The 21055-nt window shown below is 39.9% G+C and overlaps 1 protein-coding gene across 3 annotated transcripts in view; it reads left to right on the top strand.

Annotated features, from left to right (window-relative positions):
• LOC311443950 (fibronectin type-III domain-containing protein 3a-like) overlaps nucleotides 1–21055 on the top strand; it is a 45389-nt gene that overhangs the window by 9976 nt on the left and 14358 nt on the right. For 2 of the 3 annotated variants that reach the window (XM_084534641.1, XM_084534642.1), the window contains exons 3-8: nucleotides 7481–7619; nucleotides 11625–11700; nucleotides 12909–12985; nucleotides 16951–17182; nucleotides 18488–18760; nucleotides 20113–20168. In XM_084534641.1, coding sequence (XP_084390767.1) covers nucleotides 7524–7619; nucleotides 11625–11700; nucleotides 12909–12985; nucleotides 16951–17182; nucleotides 18488–18760; nucleotides 20113–20168 — 810 coding nt within the window. In that variant the 5' untranslated portion in view covers nucleotides 7481–7523. The remainder of the gene's footprint in view (nucleotides 1–7480; nucleotides 7620–11624; nucleotides 11701–12908; nucleotides 12986–16950; nucleotides 17183–18487; nucleotides 18761–20112; nucleotides 20169–21055) is intronic. The other variant, XM_084534643.1, reaches the window with a different exon arrangement.

The raw sequence follows: 21055 nt of genomic DNA, 5'->3' as shown, positions 1-21055 counted from the left end.
CAAGTAGTTCCCCACCACGGCATCTGCAGCAGTTTAGGTGATGTTGCTGTCAACGTAGAAAAAGATTTGAAAAGGCTTTCTAGAAGAAAACATTCGATGCAGCGTGCTGAAACCACGTACTGTGGAGCTGGGAGGGTGTTTTGTTGGGGTTCTTACTGTTCTACAACAAAACAGCCTTACCTAGGGCGAAATTACATCGTTTTTTCCCTGCCTTGAGTATTTACAATGTTTGACTGAGCACGTCTGTAGGGTAAGTCATGAAGAGCGTTTTCAGTATCAAAGTTGTGGTGCCCTCCTGGACGGGAGCCAGACTTCACGCAGGATGGTGCAGACAAATTCACTGGGGTGTCGTTATAAATTATTTCCAACATTTTAATCAAAACATATATTTAGTTGTGAACAGATGACTGTTCTGGAGCGATGGTGGTCTCTTCAGAGCTAAAATTGTAACTGAGCTTCTGTTAAGCCCGATTCTGTTAGGTCTCTCACTCCCTTAATCTTGCTGAAAGTAAACCGATCCACCTAGAACGTCTCATGTGTGGTCCTGTGGCAGAGGAGAACTATTTTGGGATCGGGATGATATCTTAAACACCTTGTTAGTACTGTTTATTTGAAAAACTTGGGTGGGAGAAGGTAGCTTGTATCTTTTTTTTTTTTTTTTTCCTAAATGTTTCCTACCTCAAATTTGCATGGGGCATGCATTTCAGATCTGGAGGGGTGAGTTTTACAATTCATAAATCAGGTTTGATCTTTCTGACGAGGTTATTCCTTCGCCTGAGGTTGGGGACTTTGTTTGTTTGTGTATTTTGTTCTTTTTAACAACCTTTGGAGATCGTGGATGCAAACTTTTAACTGACAGGTTGGAGAGTATTTAAAACCTCCAGAACTCTCCGTTTGCAAGATTTGGCAGTGTGAGGCATGGAAGTATCTCAGCATTTGCTTTGTATCAGAGGGCATGACCACAGATCTGGTTCTATACAATGATATTTTCCAAATGTAAAAGTAACAAAGTACGTTGCTTGGAAAGAGGATTTTTCCCCTACTTAGAGAAAATAATATACATGATGTAACATAGTATAACAAATAGATATAAAACAATAATTAATAACTATATTAATACAGAGAAGTATAATTAAGGGTTTTGGTTTTGATACAGTAGTGTTTTAAATAAATAGCAATATAATAGTAGTTGACTTCCTGCAGTAACACAAACTTTTGCTCAGACCAGGAGGTTGCATAAGGCAGCGAACCTAGAAATCAGGAAGTCTGAGCTAAATTTCTTGCTGACCGTCAGACTTCCTCTTTGGTCTCGGCTACATTGTTCTACTTCAGGCCTACTGTATTAAACAAAAAAAAGCTCCATTTAATTAATAAGGTCCTTGAAATAGGAAACTTTCTCATATTAAATCCACCACTTGCTATGATAAAAATTCAGTCTTTGTGATACCTTATGTGTGGGCTTAGAAGCTTTCCTACTGTTTATTAAATCTGTTCAGTTTCTTCTCCGGAAAGTGGAATGAAGCTGACCCATTTCTTCCCACAGAGTTCTCTTTCTGCATTTCGTGTCCATCAGTGTATGTACGAGGCCTTTCTGGAAAGAAATTTTTAAAATACTAGGATAACATTTTAACATGAAATAACGGGATTTCTAAAACTTGATAAGTATATAACACTGCTACACATTTGCACAATAAACCTCATTCTGTGAGGGTGATTTAAGGATATAATGCCAATAAAAATATTTTTCGATATGTGAAGTTTTTCTTTTGTGCAATGTTATAAAATAAACAATAAATACCCAACCTTTTCTTCGTTTTTATGAACCCTGTAATTAATAACTGCAAATTCATTGTTACTGCTTTAAAAAAAAAAAAGAAAAAACTGTAAAATTGTTGATATGCTGTTGGTGTTTCCTGGTATCTGCTCCAAAATTCGTGCTGAGATGGAAGTGGTGCCTTTGCAGAGGAAAATGTTTCCACTTGCTGTTCCAGTTGGGAAGTTTTCTGTTGCATCGTTCAGATGGAGGTGATGCTGGGAGCTGAAGGTGGCACCTCATTCCGAGCTGCATGTTGACAAATGGCTAAACGAGCTTTTGTAATTTTTGCAAAATTTCCTAATACGCAGTAAGCATTATTTCTATTGGGTTTAGTAAGCTTCTGTTAATCGCCACCCCTGTATACATAACTTTTGTTATTAGCTACCCCACTGTACTGACATTGCACGTTTCTTTCCCGTTCTGATGGCAACTATTTGAGATTTCATTTTCAAAATGTCTCGTGAAAATCCCTGATGTTTCCCAGGCTTAAGGTACGAATCTCACCTCCTAAAGCCCAGCTAGCTACCTGTGCTTTGGCTGTGTGGCGAGCACGAGTTATTTTTATGTAAATAAGGGCCCTGCTTTATCACGGAGGCGGTGACTTCAGATGGGAGTAGGCAGGAATCAATGAACGCTGAGTTCAGCGCGGATCCTCAGCAGCTGGACGGGCTCCAGGATGACTGCAGCACTGGTGGAGAAGAATTTGGGCTGGAGAAAAGGGAAGGCCGATGTTTCAGTCCTGCAGAGCCTCTGCGTTTTTACTATGTCAGGAAGTGAGGTCAGGCACAGCCGCTGTATACTGTAATTGTTTTCTGGAAGGCTAGTCATTAAGATTTTCTGTTTTTCTTAGAAGCCTTTGTAGTGTGAGGCTGTCAGTGGAAAATACTGCGTTTTTTTTTAATATGGTTAACATGATTAACCATATTACATTAACGGTGTTGGATTACTCAGAGCTTCTCAGAGTTTACTTCTAAAATATGAGCTGGTTTTATTTGATTCAAAAAGCCTTAATATCCTACTTTGTCATACCCAGATATAGCAAAACATTACTTTTAAAGTCTGTTAGCATTAAGTAATGTGAAATGCATCTTTCAAGACTTTCATATGAGCTAATATTCCTGGAAGTCTGATAAAATTTGTAGGTATTAGAACAAAGTAACATTCGTTTTAGGATCACAGAATGGCAGGGAGTTGGAAGGGACCTCAAAGCCCACCCAGTGCCACCCCCTGCCACGGGCAAAACACCTCCCGAGAGCCCAGAGGGCCACCACTTGTCACCGGCTTCCACCTTGACACAGAGCCATCATCTGCAACTCTGGCTGCGAGATCCAGCAAAAATCCAATTAATAAGGAAACAAATGTGAGTCCTCAGTGTCACAAACTGATTACACTTAGTTAACTTTGTGTCAATGAGCACTACAGGTTATAGAAGCAAATTCAATTTATATGTTGACATAATCATATATATGACATAATCATTTTTTCACTTATTTGTATTCCAAACTGAGACATCAGAATGAATTCAGGCAAGATGCTGAATGTACACCCTGCTGTATGTTAAATTTTAATCTATATTCTATTAGCTTTGTAAAATTAAAATATTTCAGCATTTTAAATGTATTTTTCTTGAGCTACCTCTCTTGGAGGGGTGTTTCTGAGCTGGTTAGTCCTGCTGCTGCTTTTTAATGACTGTTGTGCTGTATGGGCTTTAATCCATCCTCCAGGCCAAACAAGGGTGGGGAATGACCTTTAGCTGATGCATGCTAGAAACCACTGTAAGTAAATGAAGCAGGCAAGAAGTACCCTTACAAAACATAACCTTTCTAAAAATTAATCTGTTTAGCTCCATGCTGACTCAAAAAACATCCAGGGCAGGGTGACAGAGCTCCAGAAGATACATCTCCAAATTCTGCTCTTGATTCTTACATAACCATTCCCTATCAGTGTATTCTTTGAAATGTGGAAAATGACAAAATTTGTCTAGTCCCTGATACTTCCAGAAGGGATTTTTGGTTTTTAATCCATAACTTTGGATTTTGCCTGTTAGCACTGACTGCAGTTTTAGTGCAGATGCTTCTGGTTGTTTGTTTTCTTCTCGCTGCCCACGTGGATAGCTGGTAGTGATGATAGACTTAAAATGTCTGAGGGCCAAGAACAGACCCTGGAAAATAGCTGTCTGAGCCTTTCTTACCAAGGCAGAAGTGACCAGCCCTCAGAGGCGGCCTGAGGTGGTTTTGGGTTCAGCTCTACCTGCAGGCGCTTCTTCCTTCTTCGGGCCACCCACAGCTCACCAGCTGGGTTTGGCTGCCCGAGCTGACTTGTCTTGGGTTCTGGGTAAAACCAAGAGTTCAGAGAATGCCTGGGGGCAGGGGCAGAGCTTGAGGGGAACTGTGAGTCTTCATTTGGTAACGCTTTGACCGGGGGAGTTGTGGCTGGAGATCAGTTCTTGGTTCTCAGCTCTGCCGTTGTGCCCACGCGCTGCTTGTCCTCCACCTGCACCGCTTGCCCTCGTCTCGCAGCAGCCATGCGGTGTTACTGACCCTGCTGCTGCTTTTCTGTTAAGGCTCAGGGGGCTGAGCTAGTCACTGAATATCCCGAGTTGGAAGGGTCCAACGAGGACCATCGAGTCCAACTCCTGGCTCCACGCAGCACCACCCAAAAATCAGCCCCTGTGTTTGAGAGCGTTGGCCAAACACTTCTTGAGCTCCAGCAGGCTCAGCGCTGTGCCCACTGCCCTGGGCAGCCTGTCCCAGTGCCCGACCACCCTCTGGGTGCAGACCCTTTCCCTGACCCCCCAGCCTGACCCTCCCCTGTCCCAGCTCCGTGCTGTCCCCTCAGGTCCTGTCACTGTCCCCAGAGCTCAGCGCCTGCCCCTCCGCTCCCTGTGAGGGAGCTGCAGGCCACCATGAGGCCTCCCCTCGGCCTGCTCTGCTTGGGGCTGAACAAACCCAGGGATTTCAGCTGGTCCTCATACATCTTCCCCTCCAGACCCTTCACCAGCTTCACAGCCCTCCTTTGGACTCTCCCTTCCTAGACAGCAGGGCCGGATGCCTTGCTCCTAGGCTAGCAGTAGTGGAGGTGCGGGTAACAGCTTTTCAAGATACATTTCTACTTCTTTGGGTTGTTTTTCAGAAAATTGTGCTGTGTAATAACTTCTCAGGGATTCTCTTTTACCAAATACCACCTGCTTCCTTGAATGAAGTGGAGACATGGGAGGTGAACCTGTTGATACCATGCTTGGGTGTGCTTTGTTTCCATCGAAAAGTTTGGGCTGTCGAACATGCTGGGGTTGAGTCCTGTTCCTTCTAAACAGCAGAAGCGGTACCTTTGAGAGCAGCCCTGTGTTTTGCTGCTCCTTTATCAGTATTCTCAATGTAATGAAGCTGTGCTCTTAAAGAAGAAAAGAAAACGAAACAAGAAAAAAAAACGAGGGACTTTGCAAATAAAAAATGATAATAAAAAGCGGTGTGCAGCGGGCTGTGCCTCTTTGCTGTTCGGGTGCTGTCACTTGCAGCCATCTGAGCCCAGCTGTAAAGTGTTGGCTTTCTGAGTCAGCTGAAACTGCCCAGGGGTTATTGAAATGGTTTCATTTACGCTAGCACTTCCATTTTCTCTTAACATATGGAGATTACTACTTGCCGTGAAATAGCATTCAGTGTTTTTGGAGCCTGTCGGTAACCCTATGAGAACACTTGTTTGAAAGACTTCAAGAGGAAGTTCTTGGTGTGAAACATCCCAAGGTAGAGCATGAAGCAAGCAGGAGGGGTGTGTGTGTGTGTGTGGAGGTGAAATGTGCCTGCTACCTGTGCAGTCCGGGATGCTGGAAGGCACCTGGGTGTTGGACGGCGCACGCAGAGAACTGCACTGAGCCAGGTGGGAGACACGGGCAGGAGCAGCGGGGTTATTTAGAGCTGCAGGTGGCACTGGGGCTCCTTTCAGAACACGTCTTCCTACAGCTGGTTGTTTTGGTTAGCTGAACAGCTGAATGCAGGTTTAGTTGCTTTTTGATGAAGGGTTTTCCCCTTTATATTAAGTGCTAATTTCTGTCGTCTTTGAGGTTTTTAAATGAAGGAAATGGATACTGTGCGCACACGCGCATGTATTTTATATATCTAACATAAAATAAAACAACGTATTTTCAGTCTGCTTGTGTATACTGAATTCCTATTATGGAAGCAATTTCTCTTAAGGCTTAACTACAAACCTCTAAAAATAGAAGAGCTGTAGAAGAAGAAACTACTGCCATAATTTTAGCATACTGACTGGCAGCGTTACTGTACAGATATTTTTAAGTGAAATAGTTGCATACAGTCAGATGAGCTTGTTTCCTTGGCAGTGGTAATTCAAAATCTGGCAAATAAGGCAGAAGATTATTCTGTTCAGGAAGTAAATAACACGCTAAGGTAGTTAGGTATATTTAGGACAAACCTGATACAAATTTAAACCTTGGAAGTCACGTCTAGCCCTCGCACCTGGCTCTTTGGTCCCCTAAAATTGTGTTACTGGAGCAGCCCCGGAAAGCAGTTGGTATGCAGAATTCAGCTAGTTTCCTTGGCAGTGGTGGGTATTTTATTATGTGGCTGTGCGATTGTATCAGTTATTTTGAGATGCTCTTGCAAACAAGCAGCAGTGTGGTTTTGCTATTGCATGCTTCCAGCCTCTTTACCTTGCAATGCTAATGCAGGGGAAATCTTGCAGTGCCACCTTTGTCACAGATCCTTTCTGGATAATATGAGTTAACACCAGCAGAAATTATGAAAGTCCAGCTGTATTTTTCCCACTGTTGCTAGTCTGCTGAAGATACAGACCACAAGTACAGAATTAATCAGTTTTGTGGCTTTTTTTATTTTTCCAAATACTTTCATTTCCATACTGGCTATAGAGAACTGAACAAGGACGTAGCAGTAGTATCTAGAATGGCTTGGTTCGTGCACAGGTGGGATGGTGTTTTTCCATTTTGTTCATATGTTTTGCTTTTTAATTCAATTGGACTATCCTAAATGCATTTTGGTCTTCTGTCTGGGTTATGGGAGGTAATGGGGAGGAAGAAAGAAATGTCAGCATTTCCTGTAGTCTGTTATCTTGTGCTTTTTATGGATGCTGAATTAACTATACACCAAAAATTCATTAACATTTGCATTATATTTTGCCTTATTGCAATTATGGTTTATTCACTAGAAGCCCAAAACTGCAGCACTTTTCCATTTGCATTTCTCCATGACTTAAAGACTTTTGTACAAAGTACTCTAGTCTCTCTTGTGCTACCTTAAGCTTTGCTTTCACCGTGTCCAAATTCTGTATTAATGACATGTTGCAACATTGGAGAAACTGCAGGTTTTCTCATCAGCACAGGGACTGAAACGTATGTGTAGTATGTGAATTATGTGGCCTAAACCTTGAGTTGTAACCAGTTCAGAAATTGTAACTCCAAATTTTAAGAATAAGGTGCTCCGTAAGTGTAAGCTATGCTGCTGTATAGTTGTGTCACCTATGTGCTGATTTCATCGCTTGTGGCCGTGCTGAACGAGCTGTGCATGATATGTATTTAAAGAATTTGTTTTTAGAAGAAAGATACGCATTGCTTAAACACAGTATTTGAAAAGGACAATTATTCGGGAGAGGAGGAAGGTTTAAATCTAATATTGGCACTGTCTGTTGTTTCAGCAGGTGGTTAACGTGAGCGATTGTCAATGAATGGTTTTCAGACATGATGGCCGACCAGCCGCCTCCACTGGAAGCTACGCCCATACTGAACGAAGTGCCGCTTCTACCTCATATGGTTAATGGGGACAGCATACAGCAGGCAAGTAAATCTGTTGCATTTCCATACAGCTCATGTCATACTGTGCCTGCGCTGTTGGTAGGGAGGCTGACATTCAAGCACACTGTAGAAAACTGATGCTTGAAAGAAGAAGAGGCAAAATTAAGCAACTGTGGTACGAATTTACAAAGTAGCCCCCTCCCTGGAAGTGTTCAAGGCCATGTTGGGATGGGACCTTGAGCAACCTGATCTAGTGGGAGGTGCCCCTACCCACACAGGGGGTTGGAACTGGATGGTCTTTAAGGTCCCGAACCATTCTAGGATTCTGTGAAAAACATGTGGTGCTCAGCACTGATGTTGGCAGTAAACTCGAAGTGCTAACTATGCAGAGGAAGAAAATCATTCAACGCTACTGTAGTGGAAGTATGAAAAGATTGTGAATTGAAAGGAATGTTTTATACACATGGAAGTGCTTTAAAATTAAACTAAAAAATAAAAAGAATAAAAGGAAAATCTATTATCTGGATTTCATATTTAATAAAACTAAGGCTGTGAAGGCTCTTCTTAAAGCTCATGTAAAGTTATAAATATTAGAAAGTGGCTGCAGTGCTCTAAACTGAGAAGTCTGTTGCAGGGAAATGTAGAGGAGAGGAAAGAAGACCTCTGGTTTCCTGATACTAAGAACCTTCATTAATAATTACAGTGCAGTGGTGAAACCTGAGTATACTTTGCTGAAACTTTAGAATTTTATTGGACACAAGCCTTCAGAAGTACCTGGTATGAGTAGAAATACAGGCAAATTGAAAGCAAAATTATTTGACTGAAGTGCAAGCTTGTTCAAGTTATTAGTAAACTTGAAGTGCATTTACTGCTTGGAGATAAAAGTTAATTGCCTTGTACTACAAGTGCCGAGTTGTCTTCCCCTTTTTTGGAGGTTGATTTTCAGTGTGTGTTCAGAAATATTACAGACATCCCGATGTTTTAACACTGGATCTTGATTTAAGAAGCATCTTTCCCCAGCTCCAGCAGCTACAAACATTGTAGGAGAGAAGAGGGGGGTTTTGTTTGTTTGTTTAAATAGCTGACTGTCTATTTGTTGGCAGGAACAACAAAAGAAAACATAAATTTGAAGGCTTTATTTAGCTGGAGTTAAACAATCAACTTGTTGAAGCAGGGGATAAAATTGTCCATTGCTTTATTCTGATCAATATATAACTTTAAGTATCTGGCAGTAATGACTGTGTCTTGAAATAAGCACAGCTATAAAATATCTAAACTAGTTTTGAAGTTCTAGCATTAGCAATGTGAAATTTTAGACACTGACCAGCTGTGAGATTATTCAGTAGCTAATGTTTCATGTTGCACAAGGAAAATAGATCAAGTAGGACTGATTGGAGACTGGCTCCATAGTTGTTTTTCTACAGCATGTCTTTGTGTAGATCAGTGTGTAGAATACTAGTGTGCAGTGGATGACCCAAAAGGTGACCCTCGGTGAAGTCTTGAGAACCTAGTGGAGGCTGTTTGCAATTGGGTGCAGTTTAAAAAAATAAAATAAAAATTTGGGGATGCACAGGAAAAGGGTATTTGAAGAGTAGACTTGAAAACCGAGAGCCTCCAAGACTTACAATTGAGTTGCTTTGAAAGTAATGAGTAAGTCTGTCAACTGAACATAGGTGCATCTCTCTTCAGGGGTGGGAATGTCATTTCATTGAGTGTGCCAGCGTGTCTCATTCTAGCACATCTGCATATAAACAGCTACATCATATTGCCACCCTTCTGTCACTTAACAAACAGGCCTGATGCTCATTTGCTGCATTTTCTTGTGGAGGAGAGACTGCTGAGCCACAAACTCGCTTTCAAGTAGAGTATTAATTTATTAATGCAGATTTTTAATTATTTGTTGCCAGAGCCACAGAGGGCAGGCTAATTACAAAGTATTGCACAGTGTTTTTCTCTTCAGAAATAAAATTTGTGCCATTCCACAAGTCACTGCAGTGAGATGCTGCATCCAATTCATCAGTTTCGTTTCACATGAAGTGTAAGTAACTTGGAAATTTTCTGGAAGGATTTCTTGTTCTGAAAGAAAACTTCAGCAGTGGAAGTGAAAAATAGCTAAAAGCAAAACCCTGACCAGTGCTTTGAAAGAGCTCTCAAACTGTGTTGATCCCATTAGTTCTGAAATGGGTATGTGGGACACCTGAGGGTGTTGACATTACTGGGACCGCTGGCACTCGTCTGGCCTCCAGCTTGGCTTAGGCCGGCTATCGAAACACTCGAGCTTCCTGGAAATTTTCCTTGATGGAAGGTAGATGGAACTGCTTTTGCTTCATTAATTAGAGTGAGTCATTCCTCCAAGACACTGCCCCCGTGCATTCCTGAAATTCCAGTCTCGGAGCTGCTCTGCAGTCCTGTGATTACACCACTTGTGATTCTTTTCACTGAGTTCAGCTAATAGCTTCCTGAACTGCAGTTCGCTGAACTTCTTCCCAAGCTCTGACCTGTGCAGAGGCTCTGAATTTCTAAAAGGATTCCTTTCCTGCCTCTGAATTTTCCTGTCTGTGGAGATGAGACTAGCTGTGAGGTTTAATATCTGCCTGGGGAGTCCTGTCCCCTGCTAGTGTGTCCTTCCCCAGCAGCAGTACTTTAACACAGACCTTGTTTTTCCTTCTTTGTGCCCTGGCAAATTCCCAGCCCCTTATTGCCAGTTTTGTTTCCTTAAAAAAAATAAAAAATAAAAGTAACATTGCATCTCTTTCTTTACTTCTAGAATTTTAGTAAAGTTTCATATTTGCTAATACACTGAAATGACAGATCTGCTTACGTTTCAGTGTTTCAATTATGGCTTTTTAAAAAATATCACCTTCTGTCCTCCTTGTGGAGCCATGATAAATATACCTGGCTGGCTAAATGACTATTTCAGGGGCATTTGCTGTCCTACTTTTGTCCAGAAGCAAGCTACCTACCCAGAGTAGAATTATTTCTCATACTGTGAACTCACCGGCGTGGGGTTGGTGTTCTTTGGTGTTCTAAAACACATTTCCAAATGTCTTTAATTTCAGTTTTTAGATCAAATGTCTTTGTGCTCACCATCACCAGGGTGGAATTTGGACTGTAACTTTGCTGTTCTTACGTGGCCAACCCCCCCCCGTTGTACTAAAGAATTAGACCTGTGGTATAGTAGAATCTCACTGTAAAGTTCTTGTAGTGAAGTTCTCAATGTTAGGGTAAAGCTGAAGCATGGTTGCCAAAATGTTATAATTCTGTGCTAGTGCTAGAATGAGGCGATAGTTTGCCCTGTGCAGCACAAGTGAATTGGTAATCTGGACTGCCAGAGGAATCATTCTGGCAGCTGTCCGCCCTGATTTGGGTGACAGTGAATATGCTCTTGTTCAAATTGACTCAGTGACCCTCACTGGGAGCGTGTCATTAGCTACAGGATCACACAGATATGAGAAAACACGTCTGATCTTTCAGGAGCTGTAGAGCAGAGGTGGTCGGCATGATCTGCTTTACCACCTCATTCCCTCTTCCTTCACTCCCAAAGGACCTTATGCTTCTGTTAAATTAGCTGATAACATGAGGAAATACGTTGTCAAAATGCCTACCGATATGCCATCAATGAGAAAATGTGGCTGCTTTTTGCACAAAGCAGCTTTTTCTTTTTCTGTAGTCTTGATTTTTGCCAGTTTAGGTCTGGAACTGAAGGCAAAACTCAGAAAGCCAAGTGAAGAACAGGTCATTTATTGATTCAGAAAGAAGGATATACAGCAGTGTGGAAAATAGAGAAAATAAATACTTGATTATTTCGGGTGTATCAATGGAAGCACTGCAGGTAGTAATTTATATCAAAGTGGGAGGAAATTTCATTCTTCCTCAGTTTGCCTTTTAATCTCTTAAATTTGCCTTTTAATCTTTTAATCTCTTTCATTCTAATCAAACGTGTAGGTATAAATAAAATGGTTGTATTTTTCCTCTAATTAATCTCTAAAATTAAAAAAAAAAATGAATAAACAAAAAAACAGCTACTCTGTATTTTGCTTTTTGCAGGTTATTCTTGTGCAGGTAAACCCGGGTGAAACATTTACAATTACAACTGAAGATGGACACATTCAGTGTATTCAAGGTAAAGGAAACACTGCAGTACCCAATACAAATATTCTTACTCTCTGCAAATGTCTTAAAATTGCTACTAGAATTTTTCTGTAATGTCAGATGTGTTTTTATGTGTTCCATGATGTAATAAATCAGATTTTTTCAGTTTGTACTTAAGCAAAAATAAGACAGCACTGAGAAATTGCCAGGCTTCCTTGCATCTCTGCAGACCTTGCTAATAACTCTTAAAAGGTTGGCATTTCAACAGCTCTTTTAATGATTGAATATCTACAGGATATAGATAAGATCCTGTAATGATCCTTCTTAGGCTCTTAACACATGAATTTGTGAGATTTAATCCAGACTTCTCTAAACAAATGTAATACGTGCCGTGTGATCTCACTTTGAGGTCAGGTAGCAGCATTAGCAGTTTGTTAACATTGAGGGAAGCATCACTACCGCCTGTGTGTGGCCTCAAAGTGCTTTTTAGCTGCTGGGTAAGTGACACGACCGCAAATCTGAGGCTGGTTCAAAATCTCTCCTATAAGTCAACTTGAATTTATCAGTACTTCCATTTTAGGGATACTTTTCACCATTTCAAATCATATTATATAAAACATGTCCATTCTGCTTTGATCAAATCCCGGAGATGAGTAAAACCTTTCAGCTTGAAGTGAAAAATAACATATCTTTATGTTAAAAAAAGTAAAAAATTGTCAAATAGCTGTCAGTGTTACTGTAGCAATTGTGTTACAATATGAGAACTGAAATTGATCTTTGCTCATGGTTGCACAGTTACAGAATTACTGTTGGCTGTACAAGCATGGTGGTTGGGATGTGTCTAATCTGTGCTTTTTGTAAAAATGATTGCACAGACACACTTACACTGAAATGATGGATGCTTCCAGAAAGTTATTAAATCCTACTTAATATCACATTCAAAACAGGCATTAAGTTATCCTTGGTGAGACACGTGGTATTATTTTTCTTGATGAAAATTTGGTGCAGATTTTTTTTTTCTTAATGCTCAGTCTTGTTATTTAAGTCTCTCTCCTGAATAGTTTTTCACTGGGTTGTTGAAGCCTTGCCTCTAAACCTGTCTGTCTGAAGGAAGTTCCATATCTGTGGAGCTGGGTCTAGTTGCTGGCTTTTGAGACACCATCCACAGCTTTCGAAAGCAGGTGTCTCGCGCCTGTAAAAGCCTTGTTTGTTTAAAAGTGGCACTTTATTACTTCTCAGGTCCAGCACATGTTCCTATGATGTCACCAAATGGTTCTATGCCGCCTATTTTTGTGCCTCCCGGTTACGTATCTCAGGTAAATGTTAATTTATTCTCATATTTAAGTATGTTTGTGGGTGTGGCTTCTTAACAATAAAGCTATTGATTATTTTATCTATAACAGCTGGTAAAAGCAGCTCTCATTTTTTCCATTGAACTTATCAAATATTTAACTTCGTTGTACGCGCTCTCACCTTGATCTAGTTTTCTTTCTTTTATTAGTATTTCAGTTACTAGGCCATAAAGGTTACTTCCAGTAAGGCAGTAGGTGGCCCTGAATTGGCTGGCTGTTGAGTTCCATTAGCAGGATGCACATCCTGATTTGCCTTCAGCCCTGTTTTCAGGGTGAAAGTAAGTGCTTAGGGCACGGGAGCAATGCCTGTGGATTGTAGCATGCTAAGTACCAGGGGACTGGTGAGTACAGATCGTGCTTGGCTGTGCTAGAAGCAGCCTGGTGAGAACATAGCTGATGGCAGCAGCTGAACTTGTCTTGTTCATGCTGTGGATGTGAGACATGGCTTTCTTAGACTGAGGTTATACGGATCACATACCAGTACCATTCTCTCTGTCATCCCTCAGGTCTTTTTGATTTTGTGTTTTTTGTTTTTTTTTCCAGACTGCATAAGTTATTTCTTTTTCATATCTTCTGATAATTTAGATTTTTCTATTCCAATATAACTCCTATTTATTGAAGTTTCCTCTTCCTCTACCAGTGCTGATCTCCCTAACAATCAGTAAAATCTCTGCCATTACAGCAGACGAGTGAACAGGAGTGTTAATGCTACTGACATGTGCCTGTGGAAACAGCAGGACTCTGGGCTTCTCTCCTAGCTTTACTTTTCCATTCTCACTGGTTTTCCACTCTTCTGCACTGTTAAGTCGAGGCAAATCAGAGCGATGTGTGGTGTTTGAACTATTATCAGGCATATTTGAAGTTCAGTTTGATTGACTTTTAAATTATTAATTTTTTAAAGGAAAGTAATTAAAAACATCTTTTTTTTTTTTTTTTCCCAACAGGATAGAACAGGTTTCTTGATTTCTAGTAATGTTCCAAATGTACAGTTTCCAAGCAGGCTTGAGAGCCTTGTTAACCCCTTGTTCTTGTGTTCCCCAGGCCGTTGTCTTTCTGCAGACAGCTGCCTCAGCAGTTTGTGCTTCTGCTGTTATAAATAGGCATTTTCATGCAGACCCTGAAGAAAGATCCCCCCAGATAATTTATGCTTCAGTACAAAATTGGGTCTTCAGTGCAAACAGTCTGCAGAGCACTGGCAAATGCTGAAGTGTACAAACTGAAAAATACATTTGTTCTGTGTTAGCTGTCACGTGAAAATAAGGTTTTGTTGTTTTGTTGTTGTTTTTTTCTTTCTGTTGTTTTAATTCCCTTGGTCACTATGACAGTGATAGACAAGTTTGAAGCTAGGTTTAATCAGTTATTTGTGACATGCTTCTCAGCAGATGAGACTTCAACTTTCTGTTCCAGAAACTGTTAGAAGAAACCCAGAAGTAGTAATTTTGGTTTCTCCCAAAGTGAAGTGAAGAGATTCAGTAGTGGATAACGGCGACATAGCAGGTTCAGGCTGTAAAATCCTGTACAAACCTTAGTACAGTAACACATCCCTTCTGCCAGAAAGTGGGCCTAATGAGCTCGCTTGTTTACTATATACGCAGAGCAGAGTTAATATAACTGTCAAAATTTGCTCTGAGCTTTGGCTTACATACATTAAAGCGTGTGTTATAGTATTATGCACAGTAATATGCTTGAAATGGTGTATTTAGTTCTGTTGATAAACCAAAAAGCCCCCCACGTTGCTCCAAGAACAAATTGTATTCAGTGTAGCAGAAACTTGGTCTTCAGTGACTTCTTACAATGTTTTTTTTTCCTCTTTCGAGTCTGTTAAGAATTGCTAGCAATACAGCTGGCTCTGAGGTCATATTACAGCTGAACTTTGTCAGGGCAGTTTGTGAGTGGCCGCATTCTGTTTCCTTTACGAAGAATACTTTCTGGTTAGTTTGCTCTATCTTCTGCTGAGGAGCTTTTCAAAATGTACTTTTGGCATAAGCAATATTTCAACATCCGTAATGCCTTCTTTGCCAACTAGGAAATGCTGGAGTGATTTCTTATAGCCAAACTAAACATACTTTAAGAGAGGATCTTGAAGGAACTAAAAGGATAAAACATATGGTCTGCTTTCATTAAAATGCTTTCATTAAATGCCTGAAAATGTAAGTTTTGTATTTTTTTTTTTAGTAACAGATATCTGTGTAGATAACTTGAGATCTTCTAGGAGCAGATTTGATTTTGTATGATTTATTTTACAGATTTCATAAGAAAAAAAATAGTTTTGCATCTCATTTTTGCTTGCCAGCTTGCATCTGGACTGGCCCTTCTTGCCACAGGTCCCTGCTTGCATCTGCAGGCAGCAATATGGGCTATGTGGTCCCTCGCTGTATTAATACTAAAACATCGTAAGGCCTTTCCTAATAGCATCTGTGATTTGTATTTTTAAGTGCAACTCAGAGGAGAAGGCAGATGTAGAGGGAAGGAAGCACAAAGCTGCAGACTAATTCTGAAACCAATTAAGAAAAATGCCTCGATTAATTTTGGATTGTCAGTTTGCCGTTAAGATTGAATATTTTTCTATTATTGACTTTTTTTTTTTCCAAATTACACTGTTGATACCTGATTAATTTTTCTGTGCAAGGGAGAATAGACCAGAACGTGCTCAGTTTGTTGCCTGCCTTTAACAGGAGTTAATCCAATCTTGTTGCTTCTGAGTCAGACTTCCTCGTTCGTTAGTGTGAATGTTGTGCCAGTGCACTTCTGTATGGGGACGTAACAAACTGAAATACAGCCAGGTCATCTCTGATGGACAAAGGCCTTTGACCCGATCAGAAGTGGTCAAAAAAAAACTTGGTCCCTCAGATAGCAAAAAGGGATAGTAACCACAGAATCCCAACGTGTTCACCTCTGGGTGACAACAAAGCAGCACAGATGGAAACAGCTCTGAATGACAGCTGGAGAAAGGACCCTGTAAACTTCACCCTCTGGTTGTCTTTTCCAGATGTCTTTTAGATGAGGCTAAACTGGGCAGCATAGCTTTACTTCAATGTCATCATTGTTTGATATTTCTTTCTGTGAATCCTGTTCTGGTGTTAGTGCTTGACTTTGTCTTCTAAAACCTGAGCTCTGTCTGAAGCCCTTCCTCAGCTTAAGATTTAGAGGGGAATTACTGTATAAAATTCAATGTATTTCAAGTTTATTGAAGGAAAAGGAATACACTGAGATAGCTGTTAAATATATTTAACTCTGGCTGAATTAGACTCTGAAAGGAGCCTGTGTGTTGCCAGCTTAGGACGTGCTCAGAAGTGTGTGTTTGTGTGTGTGTGCATACACAGGGCAGCTCTTCCATGCGTTAGACCATTAGCAGCTTTTTATCCTAGAGTTCAGACACGCAGACAGGTTCCTTGTCTGAATTCTCTTCGCCTGTGGCAAACATGAAATATTTTGACATTTGAGTTGGGTTTGATCGCAGTGCAAGACAGCAGAGCTGACTTGTACTACTTTGTACTTGCCACAGGCTAGGAACATGCATGCAGACATGGACCACAAATGGGTGACGTGCAGCAACTTGTACGTGTGATAGTGCTGGCAGGCTGCATCTGGTGTAAAGCAGGTCTTCTGGCTGCAACTGCAAGGAGAATAGGAATTGCACCCTGATCGATTCACATTACTTGTTTAAAGGAATGTATACGTTATTCAAATCTCACTTAGCACTTTGATGTGTGAGGCTCAGCTTCTTAAAACTGACTGCCTTCAACTTCAGTTTCTTCCAGTGATACATGCTGGGTATATAAAAAAAACCACAGGGGTTCGTTTCTGCTTGTATGTCCTCGACTGTCAGATGGCAGGTGCAAACCTGGGCATGGAGATTCTTGATTAAATGCACAAGATTTACAAGGTTGTTTCTGCACTGAGATTTCATTTCTTCCGTTGCTTGACAGGTGGTGGAAGAAAATGGAGTTCGTAAAGTGGTGGTGTTGCCACACTCGGCTGAATTCCATCCTTCCATGCATCCTCCTCCTCCTCCTCCCCACGTGCCACATTACATGCACCATCACCATGCTCTGCTTCCCCACCCACCTCACCCGGTGTACCCTCCGGTTCCTGGCACAGGAGAGCTGCCGCCACAGTTCATCCACCAGCATCCACCACCGCATGTTTTTCAAGAACAAGGTGAGAGTGCAGGTGATGTTTAAATACACGAGAAGTGACTTCACTTTTTTTTTTTTCTGGATTGAGGCACCAAGTTCTGTTGGTAGCTCCTTCACACATTTCCCATAATTTTGGTGCTAGTTATTAGCCTCCCTGAACCTTAGGTACCTCATGAGGTGCCTTAAGGTACTCTTGTTTATAAAGGATCTTGGAGAGGCACTCTGCAGGTATCATTGTATAAAGTTTAAACTTTCTGCTGTTCTGTTTAAGGATTGAATGCAAAAGGGATAGCTTAGAAATGTTACAATACTCTAGATATTTTTAAATGTCCCCCTTTTTCCAAATTTGACTGAAAAGAAAATAAAAAGCAATAACATACATAGACCAAATATCGTAGTCATCTCATAGGAGAATGAAATGCAAGTTCACACTGTATATAAAAATTGAATGAAGCAATATTTCACTGGAGGACTGGGATCTCTGCTGACTTGAAACAGGCTATAAGCCTGATTATATAAACGAGCATTTAACATAGAAAGAAATTAGGCTGGGGAAGATCATTCTCTCTCTGTCAAGCTCAAATCATTAATTAAGCTGTTTCAGCTAATGTCTAGGGTAAAATAGTAGCACCTAAGCTACGTTTTAAAATGTTAGTTTGGGTCCTAAACTTGCTTATGCTTTTTTGAAAGTATGAATATAGGGCTGCATCAGGGGAAGAAAGGCAACTCTGAGGCCTAATCTCAAGCAACTAACAAAAGATGGTTGTCTGAAGAATTGAATTGGAAACAACAAGAAAAAAAAAATCTAAACTCAGTTTGTGATCAAAAATATTAAGAAAGAATAGATTCAATAATTTGAATCTGGGTTAAACAGAAGAAATGGAAATTTGCCTGCAGATATTTTTGTGTGTTTTATTGTAGCATTTAATGAACATGACATTTCAAGACAAGAATTAAACTTCCAGCTGCTATTCTTCTCCTCCTACCTGATCTTTATACTCATATGCTAATTTGAGTGCAGTCCAGAAACTTTTTATTAGTAAAGTTCCTTCAGTCTAGTGAAGCTGTGCCACTCAGCAGTGTAAAATGTGCATGTTTCTCATCAGCTGCTCTGCTGCCCAAAGCCATCTGAGCATCAGCTGGGGCTCGGTGCAGCTGTAAGCCATGCAGCTCCATGTGTCTTCAGACTTACAAAAGCAAGCCCGGTCAAGTTGCATGTTTTTTCAGGTTCCAGTTGTGCTGTAGTTATTCTTCTGATTTTAGAGCCTTTCTCTGTTGTCAAATGAGTTGTACAGAACGATGAAATAAGTTCTCCTTTGCTTTGCAGAACCTCGTTCTCATGGAAGGACAAACTTCATTCAGCGAGATGAAAGGAGTCTCAAAATGCAAGAACACCTGAAGAAAAGACTAAAAGACAGACAAGCTAGTGGTCACACTAACAATAAACTTAACAGTCCTCCATCTTCACCACATAAAGTTAATAATTCTTCCAATGCAGCAATTCAGAATGGAAATGGAAAGGGACAGCCAGGGACAGGAGGACCACTAAAGCAGAAGCAGATAGGAAAAACAAAGGGCAGTCCAGATGCAGAGATGGGAGGTAAGTTGTATTGAAAGGGCTTAAAAATAAATTAATAAATAAAAAATACTAGATTATTTTGTAACAGAAGATGTGATAAGTTTACTGTAAAATGATTTCTGCAAAAATTGAATTTGTAAGGTTTTTTCTCTACTTGGGATTAGAAAAAGCCTGATATACTTTTTGTTATGTTTGGATTCTTTTTCCTCAAGACATTAAAGTAATGTCAAGTTTTATCATTTGAGATTTATCAAATAAGGTATTTAAGAAGATTTACTTCTAAACTTCTTAGGGCTCTGTCTTTTCTGACCTGGAACTCTGATCGGTATTCCAAGTGAGAATGAACTGTTGGTACTTACATACCTTACCGTGACCTTTGGTGTTGCTCTTTGTCATAACATTTTGGATAACGAGCTACTTAAACCTTGGAGAAATATGAAGGTTTGAGCAACTGTCTTCCCTGGTTGCTGTTTGAGCAGTTGTAATTTTAGTTCATTGTTTTTGCTGATATAAATGTTTGAGCTTTTTAATAACTTATGGCTTTTGATTTGCATACAGTAAAATACTTTGTGTAAATGTCTTTCATTTTGGTTTGAAACTTTTTCTCCGATATACAAATGGTTTCTTATCATGATTCTGTAAATAATTTGTGCATCTCTTATTGGTGTGTGTGTCTTAAAGTAAATGGTCTTTTTAGGCTGTAAGGTATAGTTCTCATCTCTATCACTATTGTATTTAACTCTTCAGTTGTAGACATAAAGCAAATATCTGACTTTGTCAGGGGAAGTAAATAGAGGTGAAAGCTTTTATCCAGCTTGTTTCAGGGACTAAAGACATTCTTGATTAAAGATTTGTCTCAATACAAACTTGCTTTGAAAAAAATCCCAAGTTGTTCAACATGGACAACTTAAAGATAGGATTCAGTTTATAGGTGTAAACCTTTTGATACCTGTGGGTATTTCTAATACACAGTTTTGATCAGGCTTCTTCCAAATTATACCTAAAGCAAGTGGAAGTTCAGGGAACAGCACATAGAATAGCAAGATAAGATCTTATTGTCATTTTTAAACACCTTTCATTTTTAGAGGAATGTGTTTGTGTTATCAAAGAAAATCCACTAATGCTCAGATTAGGAAAATATACCCTTTGTGCAGGATGTACTAAAAGGGTTTTTGTAACACTGTTAGTTTTGGATAGTTCATGTTTCTAACCATCCTGCAGCCAAAACAAACAGAGGAAACTAACTCTTTGCACAATAAGTACTATTGTTAAGCTCTTAATGAAGCGAACTCCATCTTGTGGTGGCATTTTTGTAACAGACTGTTTTTTACTCTTGAGGCTTTCTCTAATCTGTTTTGTATTTGAAATTTCAGAATCTGACACAGAATCCAAGAAATACGATACTCACTTAAGCATTGGCAAGCCAGTAGTAAGTATTATCCTTTAACACCATTATTTTTGTGGATATATTTTCTATTAAACAAGATGCATCTTTCTCACTGATCACATGTTCTTTTCTTTAATGGTTTATTTTTTTAATAGAAACAATGTATTTTCGTTGTAAGAGTTTGTATCTGGGAAAGGGCAATCATCATATAGAAACCTACTTTTTCTCATCTTTCTGAAACAGTTTGGCTCGTTTTCCCAGTTTGTAAGCCAAGGCAGTATCTACTGTTGATGTTGTTGTGTGTGTATATAAGGACTTTAGTACCTGGCAAGCAAAGGGCCCGCTGAACTAATGGAAGCCTATTTGCTCTTTGAACCATTCTTCATTCAGCATAGATGATTTCAGATACTGGGAATACAGTTTACAAAAACAGCTCATCTTTTTATGTTATGTTTAGAAATTGGAGCAAATATTTGAGTGTTTACAGACTATTTAGGACATTGGAATCTGATGACAGACATTGAAATGTCTAAAGGCTGAAGTAGCACCAATTTTTGATCTCAAGCATGTTTAATGAAACTCTTCTTTGCATTATCTATGTGTTGAGCATGGGTTATTATTTTTTTTTATTATTTTATTTTATTTTTTTCTAGCCTTTCAGGCATTCTTACGGTCATATTTTTCACTGCTGCCTCTGACATCTGTACTTAATGCCATCAGAAGGCTATGTTGATTTTTGTTAGAGAAACTTGCTTAGACCAAATCTTTTTATCATCCAGATTAGTGGTTACGTGTTAAGGTCGATTAATGGAGTTGTAACAGAGTTAGAAAGTTACGTCATCTGACTGTGCCTAAAGGTACATCTGGTGCCAGTGTTGAAGACTCCAGATCTGAAAATTTGCTCCAAATGAATGATGCAAACAGTGCAA

Source organism: Aythya ferina (genome assembly GCF_964211825.1).
Source record: "Aythya ferina genome assembly, chromosome: 13".
NCBI lineage: Eukaryota > Metazoa > Chordata > Aves > Anseriformes > Anatidae > Aythya > Aythya ferina.
The sequence above is the reverse complement of the archived record's forward strand: the minus strand, read 5'-3'. Positions and strand labels throughout refer to the sequence as shown.